This window comes from Acromyrmex echinatior, chromosome 7, assembly GCF_024713525.1.
Source record: "Acromyrmex echinatior isolate Ae372 chromosome 7, ASM2471352v2, whole genome shotgun sequence".
In the NCBI taxonomy this organism is placed as follows: Eukaryota; Metazoa; Arthropoda; class Insecta; order Hymenoptera; family Formicidae; genus Acromyrmex; species Acromyrmex echinatior.
In genome coordinates, this window is record NC_141858.1 from 9,647,955 (window position 1) to 9,667,891 (window position 19,937).

Genomic DNA, 19,937 nt, shown 5'->3' on the forward strand with positions numbered 1-19,937 from the left:
TACCGCATACTTGACGATTTCATCGCGCGTGACAGATAAGTCATTAGGAATTCTTTATCTTTCGAGCGCGATTATTAGAAAATACAACGTCTCGTGCGTTTTTCGCTGGAAATTCGAGTTATCGTATCGGACTCGCCAAAGTGGAATTTTCCAGACGTTGTGGCGCGGCCGTGATTAACTTCCGGTGGCGCCAGCAGCGACCGCTGTGTCGTCAAAGAGAACCGAGAAGAACGGAGAGAAAGAGGTGCGGTGTTGCGTGACTGGGTGCGAGCGATCGTGGCGCGTGTGTGTTTGTTGTGTTGTTAAGCATAAACGAGTTTTACAAGATTCTCCGCGTCCTCCGCCTTTTTGAGTAATACGCGAACATAAGCGGACAAAACTAGGAAAAACGAACCGGGTGCGGAGTAATCGAGAGAAGCGAGGAAGAAAGAGTGAGAGAGAAAGAAAGAGAGAGTGAGTGAGTGAGTGAGAAAGAGAGCGAGGGTGACCAGCGGGGAAAACAGCAGTATCGCCGTTCGATTGATAAAGGGATCAGCTTTGTGACGAACAGAAGCCATACGATGTCGTCCTACATCCAGGTCGCCGAGGACGAGGGTGAGGAGCCGATCGAGCTGCCAACCGAGGACGATACCACGCTCCTGCTTACCACCCTATCCGCCCAGTTTCCCGGCACTTGCGGCCTCAAATACCGCAATCCGGAGTCCCGTACGATGCGCGGCGTCCGACTGGTCGATGGCCGTCTACATCCGCCTGAGAATGGCTGGGGCAAGGCGATCTACTTCTGCGTATTCCCTAAAGGTACAAAAATTACGCGTACATACACGCGCGTACCTCCCTCCCCTCCCTTTCCCCATCCCCGCGGTATTTATAACGCGGCGGCGCTGTGCTCGTGGCGTCGATGTCGAGGCGATTCGAAGCCAACCGTCGTAGAACTCGTAGGATCAGTGGATCACGGCGATGATGCTTTTGCAGCCACGGATGGAAGAGAATCAGAATATTGTACACGAATCTCTTGAGACTCTTCCTGGATCGTATCCGCCGTGGCGACCTGCGACTTTAACTCCTGGAGCAGTTGGTCGATAGGAACAAATTTTGATCATATTCCTTTATTTAAATGATTATAACACTTATGTCCGTTTCTGTAAATGTAAATAACTTTAATCTCGGTCCAACTAATTCTTCGTCTTTTATTAATAATTTTAAGAATTGGAAAAAGATGAAGAGTAAGTTGAAGCAAGATTAAAATTAATCTATATAGATAAAAGAAACGAATATTCTAAATTTTAATAAGTATTTATTTGAATAGTGTCAACTAAACGTTTACTTACAATAAATAAATTAATCAAATATGGTTTTTGTATCAAATAAATGTCTTTATATTAATAATAATATTTGACACTTTTCAAACAAATGATTTATTAAAATGTATTTTTTTTCCAGTAAAATAGGAATTGGCATCAAAGCAGATCTTGCTTATACATAGAAAAATGTATACTGTACACAAATAATAATTACTTGTTTTAAATATTTTAAAAGTTTGCAAATCTATCATAAAGTCGTCACAAGCATCAAATTTAAATAAAATATATTCTAAGTCCTAATAAGTTTCAACTTTAAGATTATTATAATAAATTAAAGTAAATTCGATGTACTTATACTTGTTATTATATAAAGTCACTTCTTTGATAAACTATATTTTTTTTAAATAATTCTTATTTCGATTTTTAAAATTTATAATAATGTTTTAAGAATATATATGTATATATATTTTATATATATGTATGTATATATCAAGAAAATATTCTTTGTTTAATAATATTATTATAATATATCTTTGTTTAACAAAAATAAATTGAGTAATTATAAATTAAATTTTTTTAGCAAAATATTTTTTTGAATAATATATGCAATAGAATATTTTTCTGTGTATAATATGTGCAAATTTCTTTCATTTAACTTATAGTTTTGAGACTTTTACAGATACTTTCTATAAACTATGCGTATTATCTCCGTGTCTATATAGATCCATTGTTAAGCTGCGTATATATCTAGCAAACGAACACTGAGCGCGAATATTCGGACATGTTTGTATCTGTGAGCAGTTTATTCTTTTTCTTGATTGCACCGAATACTAGCATTCAATCAGATTCGATATTTGTTGCACATAGCAATTAAAAAACTTTTGCGACTTTTATATAACACATAACAACACAAAGGGCTGAATCCATAGACGTTGTTCAAGATTCGAGATTGTCTTAAGCTAATGCTTGAGATGTCATGAACCAATCAGAGAACTGTATTAATATCTTAAGACATTACTTGAGATTAAGAACGGACTATGGATTCTGGCCAAACTTTTGCGTTCGTTATTCGATATTCATTCGCTAGGTAAAGCTGTATCCATAGCTTTAGATTGCCAACGTTTCGTGAACATTGCAGTTTACTTAACCAGGGTGAGTAACAGCAGGGTGATACAGAATCAGCCTGATATTTTATGTGTCATAATTAGTGTTATAATAAACTTTTTTTGTCTTGATGATTGGCTGTATTCAGATCAGAAAGATGAGAATCTGCAACTAATTAATAGGCTTGAAAGGCTTTGTCATGCGTCACATGGATATTAATTTCGGGCTATTCCTCTCCCTGATGAAGTGAACTGTGTGTGTTCATAAAACGTTGACATTCTGCCGATGGTTGTGCTCAGCAGAAATTAATTTATTAGTAAGCTCTCAGTCCTTAATATTAATTCTTGTCTTTAGTTCTTCGCTAGATCTAAGTGCAAAAACCAATCATATTAAAAAATCACTGAGGAGTTGTATTTGCTAAACGCAGCCAATTAATCTATTAACATGAAAATAACCTGCGAAACATATAGCTTCTTTATTCAACTTATCACTTAATACAGATACAATCTTGTAGTTTTAGACTTGTTCTTTTTAACTGGATTTCTATATGGTTCATCTTTTTTTTCTCTAATGTGGAGAGAAAAGGAAGAAAGATGAGAAAAAATTCAAAAAATGACTCATTGTGTTCACGGATAGAATTATTCAGAGTCTTTTCTAATGTATGGAAGAAAAGATCAGAGATTATTAAGGAGAATGAATTGCAATTAGAAATTAAATTAAAGACGCCAATAAAGTTAATCAGAGTTTGGCCCAAGTTCTTCTGAAATATCTTATTTAAAGTAATTATTTCTTTAATTATATCCATCATGTTTGACGCTGAATCATTTTAGAGATACTTCTATATGTATGTCTTCTTTAATAAACCCACTTTAATTTGTCTACTTTATAATGAATGTCAAATGGAATAATGTTCTCATGGTTCATAAGAGTACTGCAATCAACTGCTGAAATTAGCTTCGTTGTTGACGAATATTAGAATTAATGTGTAACTTGAAGAGCTTTAAGTTACTTTTCTTCTTTTTTCTTCTTTCTTTCTTCATCTTTTGCTTTTTTCTCTATAAATCACGAATCGGTTAGACGTAAATCTATTATGTCTTTTCAGAGAACAAACGTAAATCTGATGACAATTTGGAAAATTCCACAGCTAAGACTAAAAGAATGGAAACGAAGTTGCGTTGTACTGACTTGATTGTACTTGGTTTACCATGGAAAACAACCGAACAGAATTTGCGTGAATATTTCGAAACGTTTGGTGAAGTTTTAATGGCACAGGTAAGTTTCCGCGTTTAATTTGCGCTTGGAAACATGAAGGATTGCATTTCGTTACACTAATAATGTATTTAAGTCTCCATTAGATAAATAAGAGAGTCATATTATAACTCTTTAAGTACAATAGAAATATATTTTTAAAACAATGATAATTAACTAACTTGAAATAAATTAATAAATAATAATAATAGTAATGAACAGTAATAAATAAACTTAATTAGATAAATGTTTATAATGCATTATATACTAGTAATGTACTTCTGTATAAGTGCAAATAATAATATGCAGAATATTTTATTCACATAAGTAAAATGTCTGCTATGAAAAATCACTTTCACTGTAGGTAAAAAAAGATGCAAAATCCGGTCAAAGCAAAGGATTTGGCTTTATTCGATTTGGAAGTTATGAGTCGCAATTGAGATGCCTTGCTCAACGTCATATGATAGATGGCAGATGGTGCGATGTCAAGGTTCCTAACAGTAAGGTAAGAACATAACTCATATACTTGCAAATTCTATAATTCTTTCTGCTACTTTTTTATCGCTTTCTTGAATGTATAAGGAAATCTTAAAGGTGTTAAATCGATAATGCACATTTAAGACACTTAAGAGCGAATAAATCATTCCAAAAGCAATAGGAGATATCTAAAGAAAATTTCATATTTTTGCCAGAAATTGTAAAATATTGCAATTCTTTATACACTTTTCTAACATCTTCATTCAGTTATTAATGAAATTCATATATTAATGTTAATAATCAATTATTGATCGTATATTCAATATTCGTTCAATGTTTTAAAATAATTTAAAAATAACAGTATTTTATATATACAAATATTAAATGATACAAGAATTCAAATATTTATTTATTTTATATATGTTGTGTTATTAAATAGACACTTTGTATTGCTTCTGAAATGATATATTCTCTCTCTTTTAAGTACACTTGCCTTCAATCTGTACATATTTTCGAAAAAAAAGTTATAGCAAAATTTATAATTAAGTTACATAATATCACATTTTATAGTTTTAGCAAGATTATCTCTTCTTTATATCTTATAAATTAAATTTGATCTAATTAAATGTATGATTATTATATCGATTTTATTTATTATGTTATTTTATTAATTTTATTATTCTTTTTATTATTAATTGATTTTGCCGTTGCCTATATTATGTAATTGGACATATAAACATGCAAACTGCATTAATTTTATCTTTATTTTATTGATTGATAAATGCTAACTTGTTTTTAAAATTGTTTTTTTCATGTTAAGGCTCCTGAGTAATCAGCATGCGACTTTGCAGTCGGCGGCCTGGCGAAATGTAGCGAAATCGGTACCTACACACACAAGCACGAGCCCATGTACATGTGCTCTTGGCGTACCGAAAACGAGCACATTTACATGGACTCGTGCTTCTGTGTGTGTTGTAGCACTTCGTCACGATAAATGATTGAAGTTATAGGCGTGGAAAAATGACGTTTTGACGATGCTGCAAACTATTTCATTATTATTTGCTTAATTGTGAAAATATGACATATCTCATACTTATGAAAGGTCTAAAAATTGACAGAAACTATAGTTATCCTGGAACTTTATACAGTAAAAGCATATATTTCTTCATTCATTTCAACAGTTGTTCAAACCGTGTGTTTCTTCCTAAAATTAGGTTCATTTTATCTGCCTTTTACTACCATTTACTGACTATTAAAGGAGAAAAGGACACTTTCTGCCTTTTTTACAGGCAGAAACTCCTTTTTTAAAGCAATCTCGTTATTTAGATTTATCCAAATTGTCTTTATTTACAAATGGCTTGCAGCATAAATTTACGTGTCATTCCTCGCTTCTCGTCACGATTCCAATATGGCCGCCGTAACTCAAGAGCCTTAATCTTACAAGAGAACCACACGAAATGTTACATTCTAATATTAATGAAACTTTGTATACATATAGATTATACATGATAGATATACATGAAAAGATAAATTTAGAAAGTGTTTGTTGTGGAAAAATATTTTGAAGGGTGAAATCACTTCTTATAAGTAATGCGGATTTTACCATTTTTTGTTGTTCTTAAAAGCTATTCGACATATCAAAAAATTTTATAAAACTTTTATGATAAAATTGCCTCTGTTTTAGCCATCAATATTTTTAAAAAATAAAAAAATTTTTTTTATTAAAAAAATGATTTATTAAAAATATTATTGACATAAAGAATAGAAGTAATGTTATTGTAAAGCTTTTATATAAAACATTTTTTGATATTTTGAATAGTTTTCGAGATATAATAGAAAAAACTGAAAATCGCTCATTATCACATAAGAGGTGATTTTATCTCTTCAAACCAGTCTTTCGCCGCAACAGACATTTTCTAAATTCATCTTTTTATAATCTATATGTATACAAAGTTTTCATAAAAATCAGAATTTATCATTTCGTGTGATTGCCTTGTTAAAGAGGAAAATTTAAAAAATTAAAATACACTTGAGATAGAATAGAAAGTAATATTCTATTAATCTATATCTGTATCTAACTTTCTAATATACCGAGTGTCTGACACCCATACACTCCTTTTATCTCGGAAACAGTATTTTAGAAAAAATGTTTTAGACAAAAGTATGGTTTCGAAGTATATATAAGATGATGTCATTGGTTTGACTTTGAATAGTCATTTGAAAGTCATGAAAGTGCGATTGATTTTTTCGAATGATACACCCTATTTTTCATTGCACTTGTAGCTTATCTCGAGAGCTTTCCAAAACACTATAATCAATTATTTTTTTATTAAAAACTTTCTGAGTTATAAGACTTGAAAATTTCAACGTTTTGACAAAATACACAAAATATCTTGTAAAACAATAATCTCCAATGGACTTGATCTTGATAAATCTTATCCAAGACAATCTGATCCTGAATAACATTCAAGAGATTTTAACCATCGGTCAGACACATTGCTAATGCCGGCGGTAGTATAATGTTTAAGTCTCATAACTTAAAAAGTTCTTAATAAAAAATATTTGATTATAGTGTTTTGGAAAGCTTTCAAGATAAGCTACAAGAATAAGCAATGAAAAATAGAGTGTATCGTTCGAAAAAATCAATCGTACCTTCATGACTTTCAAACGACTATTCAAAGTCAAACCAATGACATCATCTTATGTATACCTCGAAACCATAAAACTTTTGTCTGGAACGTTTTTTTCTAAAATGCTCTTAAGGTTGCCACAGATATGAAAAACCGAGAAAAGTCAGGGAAATTAAAATTGGTTGTGAAAAACTAGGAAAAGTCAAGGGAAAATATGAAAGAGACTGGAATTTTGAACTTTACTTACAATTCCGTTAACTGCTCCTATTCTAAATAATTTTCATAATTTTTTAAATATTATATCTAACGTTTATAGTCAAATACGTTCAAAACTCGTGTACTTTAAACGATTTTTAAAATATAATTAAAATTTATATTTTATTTAGTTATTTTATTTAATCGCTCTTTTTCGTCGTAACTGCATTCTTTTTTTCCAATACTAATTTTTTATTTTTTATTGGCTTGAATTTGCCCCTAAAATTTTATTATACTATTAAGTTTCTTTTGCGGTTTTAATAATATAAACTAGCTAGTTTTCTTACAATACTTATTCTAAATGTTAAAATTTTTTACATACATATTTTGTCATGTTAAAATTTGTACATATTTTATATTGATCATGAAAATTTCCCATTTTTATCTGGAAAATCTGGAAAAGTCAGGGAATTTTAAAATTTATTTTCTGTGGCAATCCTGGCTCTGTTTCCGTGATAGAAGGTGTACGGGTTGGCTACAGACACCCGATATAAGGCAAATCTTTTCTCATTTCGATTGCTGTAAAAATCTTTATGTATCTAAGATTATATATTCTAAGATATGTACAGATATGAATACACGTGTAATATTTCAAGTAAAAGATGAAATGTCGTGTGAGAGACAATCGGCTAAAATTGATAAGAGCTTACAACTGTGGATATGGATAATACCTTATCTTTCTGTCTATTTCCATTTTATTATATAATGCTTTAAGCGAATATTTTCTCATATTCCTTGAATATGTTATTTTTATGTATATGAGACGTATTTTGCTGTGTGGTATAAATAGGTGAATGTGCGAACGGCTATAAGTGGTGGAATTATACAGAAAGAATGCAAAATGTCTGTATGTACGAATGTATGTTTATACGAGTGTGGTGCGTGAACCGTGGAGAGAGCGACGTTAACGGTGTGCTTGCGTGAACATGTAAATAATATAGTATGTTTGTGTCTCTAAAACGGTATGAGATCTCTTTAAGAGAGTGATTAATCTCCTGTGTCAGAGGCATTGCAATGGAGAGAGAAATGATTCGATAAAAACGTATTCGACTTAACAAACCTTAACGCGTCGTGTGTTATCTTTCTCAAGATTTCTTAAAAGTGGCCGAAGCTTTCGTAAGCCTCGATCATCTCAAAAAAAAAAAAAATCCTCACACTACCTATCTCGAAATATCTTTACGCTGATAAAAATTAAAATAATCGCTAAATTGCGTTAACATCCCGAGTACGCGTGAATGAGAATAATTATGAGGAATGTGTCGCGCATTGAGAGAGAGTAATTGAAGGAAAAGATCGATATTTTCACGTTTTTGAGCGCGCGTATCTTCTTCCTGAATATATCAAATATTGTAACGGATATGATTTTGTGTGTTGAAGTATGTAAATGCAGGACCTCGCAATCGCGTATGTGTCTCATGTCAATTTCTACCAATATAATTTAATTTTAATCTCAGTTTAATTTATTTTTTCTGATTTTTAGAACTAGAAGATAAAAAGCAAGTTAAACCGAGATTAAAGTTAATCTACGTTGGTAGAAATGGACATCAGCCGTGAACCAATTTCTTAGACCCGAGAATCTCTTCGCGCGAGCTACCGTGATACGGGAACGATGCTTCTGACCAATTTTGCGAGATCCGCGATGCGTCGTTACGATACGAGTAACGCTCTAAAGTCTCTCCAGAACGTGTGAGGTCATGTGGAAAAAATCTTGGCGAGGCGATTCTAGGAAGAATGCATAATCATGAATGAAAAAACTCGCGAATGAATGGTGTAATAGCTCATGACGTGTTACGTTTCGCGGAATAGATTCTGCGCTGCGAAATCGTTTACGTTCGCGTGTTCCACTGGCGGGGTATCAACACGTATTCGAATACTGTAAAATGAAATAATTTTGATTCAAAATCGAGATAACTTTGATCCAAAAATTTTGATAATGCCCAGATAGCATATGTCTAAATCAAAACATAGACCGATAATTATGATTGGTCCTCCATTTCAAGACTATTTTAAGCTAATATATTAATATAATATAATACGTTAATATCTTAAGATGCTTATATGGCTGTCTTGTTTATGATAATATAATAATACAATATAATAAAACTGTACTTATATAATTGGTCTTAATAAATATAACGGTCTAACATTCTACAATGAACTGTTACTTAAACCCAAGTCTTAAATCATAAGAAATTGATCAATTACAGTCGAATGTAAGAAGAATCGATTATTGGCCGATATTCATAGTCCATTTTTATTTTAAGATCGAAGTAATATTTTAAAATGCGTCTTTTTGATTGGTTCATGACATCTTAAGATTGTACTTAAGACAGTCTTAAATATAAGAATCAACTGTGAATGATCAATTTCTAAATGGCTTTCTACAATAAGCCATTAGTTCATATCATACTAGAAGTAAGTCAGAATTATAAGTCATAAATCTTAGGAAACCTATATCCAAAATAAATCGTATTAGATCGTTATGTTACAATATTTTAACTAAAGAAATATAGTTCAGGGTAAATAATATATGATTGTCATAACGTAATCTAAATTTTTAATTGTAAGAAATGGAATTTGATCATCTCCACGCAGTCATTGATTTATTGTTGCCTTATGACACACTGCTGGCTCGCTTACAATTCGCTCTTGACTTCTAATCTATTAACAGCTTATTGTAGAAAGCCTATAAGAATCGACTATGAATATTGCCATATAATCTACTAGCATAAGACATCTTAAAGATGTTTTAATACCTCTTATATGTTGATTAGACATTGCTGTCTAGACATTTTTTTTTATTTGAGTCAAAATTATCCCGACTGGGCCAAATTACCTCATTTTACGGTAAATAATTTGAGATGTGTGCCACGTTGTTACGGAGCGTTGAGCGGAGCGAATGCGATGTATGCTTCAGCATTACGATCAAGTCTGTATGTGATTGTCGAGGGCTGGTGTAATCTGGTTGCAGAATATTGATGGATTAATGATGGCACGTCAGTATGATACGGGTAAGCACGGTAACGAGTGCTACCGACCTATACCGGTGCACACACCGAGTAGTCGCCGAGTGCCGGCGTCGAAGCCGTACGTAGCCAACGTAAACTCGTCATCCGAGGCCACTGCTCCACCCCCGAGCGCGCCACCCCCGAGATACGACTCGGAGTATGATTACAAAACCACTCACTACCCGTCGTATCCCCCGAATTATCCTTACGACGATAACAAGTACAAGTATGAAGGCGGTAGCGGCGGCGGTGGCGGCGGCGGTGGCGGTGGTGGTGGTCAGCAGCAGGCCGCCTACAACTCCTACAACGAGAAGCCAACCTATGCCAGCTACGAGGACCCCGCCGCCTATGATTCTCGTGGCTACATGCCGCCACCGCATGCAAACATCGCTGCGGCGCCCACTAATCCCCCGTATCCCTCCGATGCGGAATATGGATCGCGGTACTACAGCGAGGGACGTGCCGTCTATCCAGCCGACAATTGTCCGGAGCAGTACGACAAGGGCAGGTACAGCAATTACGGGTACGACCAAAGGTGCTACTATGACCAAACTGACGGCCGTTATGCCGTCGCTGCAGTTGACTGCAGGTACGAAGTGCGTTATTCAGATGGGAGACATCCAGACAGCCGGCATCTGCCGGTCGATCCTAGCCGGGAGGCAGATTGTCGATACGTAGACAGTCGTGAAATGGACAGAAGGTACGTCGACGGTAGGGAACCAGTGGATGGCAGGTACGCGATTGATAACCGCGAGGTCGACAGCCGCTATGCCGCCACGTCAGACGGCCGCGATCTAGTCGACGGTAGATACGCTGATCCATCGAGATACCCGGCGAAGGAGAACTATTATGATCGTTATTACAAGCACCGGCCATCGAGGGATCACCACGTTGCGGATACGTCAAGATACTGAAGAGGAAAATTATCGTAATTACAATCAATCATGTTTTAATGGGAATAGTAGACCGTACATGTGTCGACTCGCGACGACGGTGATCTTTTCTCCCAGGATTCAGTGCACATTCCACATATCTACAAGCGCATATTATATCACGCATCATTTACAAGCACTACGAATGTTGATATTGTTGTGTATTGTTCGCAACGTGTTATTTTGGCGGATTTCTTTGATATGGATACAAATTCGTACATAAAATGCGTTGAAAATTTGTGTGAATGAATGTTGGCAAGTATTCAGTATGTGGATGCGCGGTTTATTAAAATCAGAAATATTTACTTTATATAATTTTATATAAATGCACTTTAAATATTGAATGCTTATTAATGTTTAACATTTGACTTATCAAATACTTTTTTATCGCTGCGTTCATGTCGCATACAGAAGGCAGTTAATATTTTTTATATAGAGAGGCAAAAGATGAAATCTCTGATGATTATTTTATTTTGATTTTATTTTCTCGTATTATTTTGAATTTTATTAATTTATATTATTGTTATAAAATATATTAGATTGATCACGAATTATTTTAGAAATACCGAACATAATTAAAAAGATGCGTGGTATAATTTTTGAAAAATTATATAAATTTTAAATACATATATACTATATATTGCACATTGTTGTATTTGGTTCAAGCAATATGTCAAGCACATATGCATTTAATTTCATGATCTAAATTATCTGTATTGTGTATTTTAAAAATCGCAGTTCAAACGTTTATTTAAAACAAGGATATATATGTAATAGCATATTGTGCAGATTATATAAATTTTTTTAGAAAATAATTGTAATATAATTTTTTTTAGAAGACAGTATTGTTATCAATTAACTCATCTCATTATTCTATATATTAAATTAATAAAAATTAATAAAATGTTTTATATTTTATAACAAGATTTCAATAAAATACAAGATCAATATGAAATATGAAATGTTTTTATAATTACAAATAGCTTTTATAGAGACTGATTAAAGAAATGGTGTTATGAATAGAAAAAATAGAATTTATTTCTGAAGTGGTATTATGTAAGAAAAATTATACGGTACGTTTAAAAATATATCTTAAAACATTTAATAAAAAAAAATTGTTACATTATATTTCTCCTTCAAAATTATGAGACTTATTGAAAATATTTCTCGACAACTATATGCACAATAAAGAGATAATTTAGATCTTAAAAGTAAATAATCGATTGAATTAACATAAAAAAAAAGTATTTATATATATTCCCATTAATTCATGGTGTTTGTTAAATATAACAGATATGTTGTCTAATGGTAGAAATAATTAGTCTGAAATATAACTGTTCACATTTTATCAGATACGTACTTATTCAAATCAAGACAGTGTAATGTAGCATGAGATTCTCTACATTGTGAATATAAAGAAACAGACATTGTACAGATTGATGCATGGATTTCAAGTGGTCATAGTGTTTAAGTGTTCATTATATAACCTATGTGGATTTACATATAAATCGAGCCAGCCGGCGTCTTTTCTTGAACCGACAGATATAAATATTTAAGAATTTTCTATATAAAACTTGACGTTTAGTGCAGATTAATTGCAATCGACGGAATGTTAGAGTACTAAGCCGGAAGCGAGAAGTTTCACACTGCGTCTCTACGGAACATTGATTGTGTGTAATATATGCATGTGATACACTCGATGTAAATCATAATGTATCTATGTTACGTATTGCCATTCTCTTGACGAACGCTACACGCCTTGCAGAGCGATTTCTACCGCCGCCGGTATTGTGAGTAATGTGCACTGTACGCAAGTTTTACTTGGATACCCGTGTAAACCTCGTACATATTTGATATAACATTTTTTTAGGAAGGAATGATACAACAAGTTCCCTGCAAGGTTTTCGTCGGTCGCTGCACAGAAGATCTAACCGCGGACGATCTACGAGAATATTTCTCCAAATTTGGCGAAGTCACGGACGTTTTCATCCCGAAACCTTTCCGCGCATTCTCGTTTGTCACTTTTTTAGATCCTGAGGTCGCTCAGTCGCTCTGTGGCGAAGATCATATTATCAAGGGTGTCTCGGTACACGTCTCGAATGCCGCGCCCAAGTCCGAGGGAAACAATAAAAATTTTAATAATCAAGTTAACTCGAACATGAGGGGCGGCAGGGGCGCGCCGGGACCCGTCGATAATAACGTCCAGGGCAATTATCAGGGTAACCGTTATATGGGCCATTCGGGCAACAATATGGGCCCGAATGGCTGGAATAATCCGGGAAATCGCGGTAATCTCGACATGCCGAATCTACAAGCCCTTGGTATCACCGGTCAAAACAATGGTGGTGGTGGTGGAGGCGGTATGTCGAATCCGCTGGCGATGGGTGGTCTGAATCTATCTGCGTTGCCGGTCAATCCGGCATTGGTGGCCGCCGCTCTGAACCAGGCGTCCTGGGGTCTGATCGGTAATCTGCAGAACCAGGGAAACGACCAGGGTTATTCGAACCAGCCGGGCCCACCGGGCCAGCCGCCCTCCGGTAACAACAGTATTGGTAACAGTGGCAATTCTGGCTTTCTCAGCTGGATGAACCAAGGCGGCGGCGATGGTAATACTGGCAATCCCGGCACCGGCGGCCCCGGGCCGAATAACCCGAACGCGTCCCAGGGCGCCTGGCAGAATCACCCGGGTCAGCGCGACCAGAAGTCGAATACCTTTCTCAAGTACGAGTAAATTCAACCGGGGCCGTGGGTCTACTCGTAAAACCAAACGGATCCTCTATCCACGGGTCCCGATGCAACAACCATAACGAACGGTGGTAATTGATGAGATCGATGGTTTCTAGCTCGTCGACCTCAGAAAAAGAAAAAGACCTAGAGCCTATAGTACGTTGACGTTTTTTCTAATGTTTTGCACTAATCGCCACTGCGTGTATTATAATATTTCGAGACCTTACCCTGTCTTATTTGTTTGACAAATTAGCACAATTCCGTTCGTTTAGGTTTACGACAATTGTAGACGGATAGCTTCGATCATTCGAATATATGTGCGATTTTTGTGTCACTCTCTGGTGTGAGCGTCCGATGAATAGTAGCATGAATAAAATCAATACGTATGAAGTTGATGTGTGAGCAGCTTAGCTGTACAATGATAAGATTGCACGATCGAATACATTTATTGCTTAGCATAATAATTGGTAATCGTGTAATTTACATGTACAAAGATACCTGATGAGATCTGAGTCCCAAGAAGACTTCAGCTACTTCATTTAGCCTGGATCTATAATAGGTGTTTTAAGTCTTAAACCATAAGAAATGGATGAATCGTAGTCGATTGTTCTCCTCGCATTCAATTTATCAATCTTTTATGATTTTAGGCTTAGAACACCTATGTAGATCCGTACTTATTAAACCCAGTGAAATGTGTACCAAAATAGTTTTGCTAAAAAAAAATAACTGCCACACAGACACATGGAATCTTTCCGCACATTCTCATTTGTCATTTGCTTAGATTCCGAGATCGCCCAATCGCTCTGCAGCGAAGATAATGTGTGTCTCAGTACACTTTTTAAATCGCGACAAAGTCCAAGGAAACAATAACAATTTTTAATAATCAAGTGAACTTGGATAAGGGGCGAAATGATCACATAGGAAATAATTATAACTACATATAATAATATTATAATTACATCTACATCGTTTTTCCATTCTATTTAAGTATACATTTTCTCAACGAGCAATTATTAAATTATTGGAAAATCGGAAATAGCTAAAGTCTTTTTTTGTCACAAATCTCTTTAATAGAGGGGGCTTTAGTAAATACTTACTTAATAGTGTTTGTTGAGATATTCTGGCTTTCTCTATATAATCACATTTTTTAATTTAATTATAATTAAATTTTGTCTCCTTGTCTACGTCAAAAATTTTATTGTAGGAGGAGACTAGATTGATCACCTTAGTTATGAGAACTAAATTAGTTCTCGTAACTAACTAAGGCGATCGATCTAATGGGTGCAATATGGTAATAGATGGTACCCATGAGACCAAAGCCAATTATATAATTTGTTGTAATGAATCGAGAGCCGCGCCGAATTTCTAGACGTTTTTTTACAAAAAAGCGTAATGTAATACAATGTATAACTTGCCATCGCGTTTTCAAGCTGTTTAGAATATTCCATTTTCTTGCGCATTACTTTTTAACGACAGATCTCTTATTTATTTTAGAATCATAATTTTTCCTTGATATATTCGAGAGATCTAGATTTGCGAATTTTGCTGTTACGGGAATAGACAGTTTCATTCGAATCAGGATACTTAAAGCTCCGCAGTCATTTCTGATATTTTTATCTTCCTTATAACATTTCTTAGCAAAATGTTTGGGAAGCAACTTTATTTTGTAATTCTATATAGCATATTCACCAAGATATATTAAACGAGTGAAGTATCATTGCGTTATTTTGAAGAAATCTGTTTCCAAATATTAAATAACAAATAAAATGAATAAATGTAAAATATAATGAACTGAGATAGTAAGAATTATGAAGAAAAAGATATTCTCTACATTTTCATGTAGAGAAATAATTGGAATTAAAATCGAAAATTAGTATTTATCATTTTAGGCATTAAGTGGATCAAAATTTTTTTTGTGTGGTACCTTTGAAATAACATCTTATTCTATTTTGCAGTATTCTTTATCTGCGAAAAAATTTCCAAAATGTTAAGATTTTCAGAAGGAGCGTACAAATTGCGAATGATATGATTGCCTGAGAGAGAATGTATGTATGAGTCAGAATAGCTCGCAACACACCTAGAGAACACTTGATCGTAGCTATCCGTATTGTATATTATTATCGATTTGAACTTATGTTTCAAATATCTAAAATGTAACACATAAATATAGCTTATTATGTGAGAATTTTACATTAGTGTGCAGGTGTGTCAAAATTATTGATCGATTGTGTGTGAAAGAAAATCGTTTGAATCGTTTGATCAGATTTTTCCATTTTAATTGAGTGATTTGAAAAAAAGGGAAGAGAATCTGTTTAGATCTGTCTTATATGTCTGTGTATAATGTGTCATAAGTTTTGAATGAAATATCCTTGATGAAAAGACTTTCGAACTGTTTCCTGATTGAACGATAATGAAAAAGATAGCTTTACTGGTCGAGAGTATTTATTTTTCAAAGAAAGAAAGAAAGAAAAAGAAAGAGTCATAGCACGAGGAAGGATGCAATTCACATCTCACAATTATAGTCAATAACTTTAACATACGAAATAGTGTCGCAGTAAACTTAAAGACCGCATTTGACATCGCGATATCACTGTATACCACGTTAAAAGAATTATTTAGATCAACTATTTCAGAGAGTACACTAATTATCTCTTATGAGTATATTAATTGAAAGAATAAAAAAATATATAATCCTTCTATATAAGAGATGTATGTACTGTTGTGCTTTTTATTTTATCGTACAGTGATTTCTCATCAGTTTCCTTTTTTTGAACGCGAGATACTACTTAATATACAATTCTAATGATAATACTCTCTCACTCTTTCTCTCTCATTAGCGTGAATTCTCGTCGATATGCGTGTCGCGTGTATAGATGAGAAAAATCTCCTCTAACTTTGAGATTGTCAAACTGGATTGCTCGATAAGCACATGTGTGTATGACGGTTGAATGTATTTGTTAATGGTCGTCTAAGAACTACAGGCGTGAGTTTTTATTACTAGCAAAAGTGATAATGTCGTTTGTTTAGAGCACTGAGAACGCGTGTACTTGGCGGAGCGAGATGAAGAAATGAGATGACTGAGTAATATAATACATAAGACGAACGGGGGAATACTGCGGTATTAGATGAGAATGAGCAAAAGTCGTCCAGTATGTATCTGATATATATGTAGATCGAGAGGAGATTGTTTATATACGTAGTGTATGTAAAAAAACTAAATTACACACACACACACACACATACATACATACACACAACACACACATTTCAATGAGGAGAGATAGACAATGTGGAGTTGGTTGATTGCGCATTCTGCCACGCTATTAAGTCTATAAATTGTTAAATCGATCTACATAAAAGCTGTGGTTTAAGACAACTTTTAACAGACACTGGAACCGTACCAAGCTTGTCACTGAGGCACGAATGTTCGCGCTTTAATCTCCGTAATGTCTGAAGATATTTTCAGGGAAAACGTAGTTCCTTACAATACGAGAAGTAAAAAAAAAGTAGAATAAAATAAAATAACTGTATAAGAACCATAAGAAGTAAAATAAAATCGTTGATGAATGACTGTATAATGGATAATAGTTGATCAGCTCGAACATTCGTGCGTGAGTCGTCGCGATTATAGATCTACGTGGTCTGACAATTATGTTTGTAGATGCAAACATTTCTTTCTGTTACCGTCTAGACAATGTTGGAAACACATTAGATATGTATTCTTTTATCTTTTTATTATAACATAAGTTTCAGTTTGTCAACGAAACTTAATGAAGCTTGTGAACAATATATTGAATCATTGTTGAGCAATTACTTAGCAAAAACAGAATCAATGTCGTTTTCTTTAAAAAAGTAAGAAAAAAATTGCGTGTAAATGTTGTAAAATAAGACCATATTTAAAAAAATAAAATACATATAATTTAGAAAAAAACTTGAGTATTTTTATCATCTTGTTTATTAGACAAATAAATTTATTATTCATATGTTTGTATTGTGTTTGTATCCGTATATATATTGTATATATTTTCAAGTGAATTTTGTCTATGAATTTAATTGTCAGGCTACGTATTTCAAATCGTTTGAAATAGCAATGCCTACGACACTATTGGCATCTTCTCGTCCCTGAATCAGTGAATTTTTTTTCACGCGGGATGAGAGTGCTCACTGCTCAAAGGATGCCTTGCAAAACGATTTGGAAGTGATCTACGAAATATGTAAATACGGATTGATATAAAGCAATTTTAATATCGCTCACAAAATGTAAACGAATTTTATTGTAGAGTTAGCTGCGCTCTGTAAATCGCTCGATATTGTTGTGTCCTGAGAGAGGGAGAGAGAGGAAATGAGATGAGGCTGCGTGACGAATCCGAGACGTGTGTCGTGAAACGTTGTCGTGTGAGAATGTTGATTTTGATCCGTCGATTTCGCGGCTGTTAAAGGAAATTCGAGCCGCGTCGTGAAAGAGCGCGCGGTGAGGAGACCGTGATTCCGGCATTCTTTTACACTTTTGAAATACTTCGAGATATACAAACGAATGTGAATCGAGATTACCGTGGATTTTTTTACGTGTATGAGAATGATCTCATGATTTTTGCGCGTACCACAATCCTGTCGAGCAAAAGAGAAAAGCGTCCTCCTGTCCACAGCAATATGCTGCGCGAAAATCTTGTGAAATATTAGATGATCGTGGCATTACGTTTCCCAATTCGTGCCGACGGTTTTGCCGTGAAATTGTAAAGCGTTTCCCGAGTTCGCCGAGTTGGTGCGAGAATACTCAATGCTCTTCGTAACGTTCTCCGTTGATTGTAGTGTATGTTAAATTATGCCGAGAATAAAAGACCCAAGCATCGTGGGGTACCATAGATTCCTTTAAATGCGGATCAGCGATGCACAATTACACATATGCTGGCTTGTCCCAGAATTGACGGATATGCTTGCAAAATTTATACTGCTCAGTCGTTACGTGCTAATAATTTTAGATTTACTATAATAAAATCATGATTAGTTTCTATAAGCAAAAATAAAAATAAATTATATTTTGCAGTTTAATGATGCTTTCCAGAAAGAGACGGTGATTATAACAGTCGTTATTTTATCTTTGTTCAACATTGACTGACAACAAGGATACGATGATTTCTGTATTATATTGTGTCATCTTTGTTTCTTGCTGGAAAACATTCTTAAGTTTCAGAGATAAGAATGAATGAAATCGTCAATCGTTAGGTTTCAAGTAGATTTTTCTTTAACAGAATTAAATATTGAAACTGAGATCTTAACTCTTGTTTTTGCCTGGTTGTGAAGAACGATAAGATCGATAGTATTTTTTTTTTGCGCCAATTCTGGGACAGCCAGGGCCTGTATTCTGTACACACCTCCCGACAGTTGTTGGTGTCGTTATATGTCGTTGCCAAAATATTTTACAAGGCACAAAAACGATACATGACGACACCAGCAATTGTCAGTTGGCGTGTACAGAATACAGGTCTAGGATATCCGACTAGTAAAAAATTATTACAAAATTATTACAAAATCAATGTTTTAATTAAAGATGCACCAGATATCTGATAATTTTTCCCGGTGCATCTCTAATTTTAATACAATATATGTCCTCGAACATGAAAAAATATTTAATTTGTCCTGCACAATCTGATATAATTCGTAGCAAAGCTCTCGAGATTTGCGTGTATAAAGTTTCTAATTCTTTTACGACTTTGTTCACTTTATCGACTTTGTTAAGAAGCAGGTCGCGCATTTAATTAAAAGCGATGGATTTAGGGCGATACATTTATAATTGTAAAACTGTAAAATGCGAGTGGGAGAGTTTGAAAGGTAACATGACAGAGCCGCCGGTAGCCGGCCTTCCGGCGATGGCTGAATGAAGACGATGACTGAAGGTAAACGTAAGACTACGGAAACGTCCGCTGATCCTCGAAACAGGTGATTACGATCTGACATTATTTCTCTTTCATGATGCCTCACCATCATCAGCGATCAAATAGAATAATCATCTTCATCAACACTTTGGCTTTCTGCAATTTTCGAAGAATTAATTTTCGTCTACCGATTTTTTTATTTTTATTTTTTTCTAAGTCATTATCATCTGCGCGTTTGCCATATTCGCAATATTTTCTTCCTAAAACAGAAAAGAGATCCCGCTAGTTGCATACATCTTTTGGAACTTGGCCCTTCTTTCGAATGCTTGGCGTGTTCTCTTCTGTAAGAATTTTTATTGAAATGGGATTTCTTGTTAAAAAA

At 34.3% G+C, this 19,937-nt stretch overlaps 2 protein-coding genes across 5 annotated transcripts in view; both read left to right on the forward strand.

The window, feature by feature from the left end:
- On the forward strand, positions 1–18,546 carry TBPH (TAR DNA-binding protein-43 homolog). Of its 2 annotated transcripts, none has more exons than XM_011069989.2 (4): positions 1–798; positions 3,508–3,677; positions 4,018–4,158; positions 9,987–10,946. In XM_011069989.2, exons 1-4 carry the CDS (start codon positions 561–563, stop codon positions 10,935–10,937), a joined length of 1,500 nt encoding a protein of 499 aa, XP_011068291.1. In that variant the 5' UTR covers positions 1–560; the 3' UTR covers positions 10,938–10,946. The 2 variants fall into 2 exon arrangements, with proteins under 2 accessions (XP_011068291.1, XP_011068293.1); XM_011069991.2 differs by lacking the exon at positions 9,987–10,946 and adding an exon at positions 12,826–18,546 and having other exon boundaries at positions 38–798.
- A 314-nt stretch (positions 18,547–18,860) lies between these two features.
- Positions 18,861–19,937, forward strand: part of LOC105154450 (uncharacterized) — a 3,650-nt gene continuing 2,573 nt past the window's right edge. For 2 of the 3 annotated variants that reach the window (XM_011069987.2, XM_087407998.1), the window contains exon 1: positions 19,626–19,937. This exon is cut by the window's right edge. The gene's annotated coding sequence lies outside the window, so the exon portion shown is untranslated. The other variant, XM_087407997.1, reaches the window with a different exon arrangement.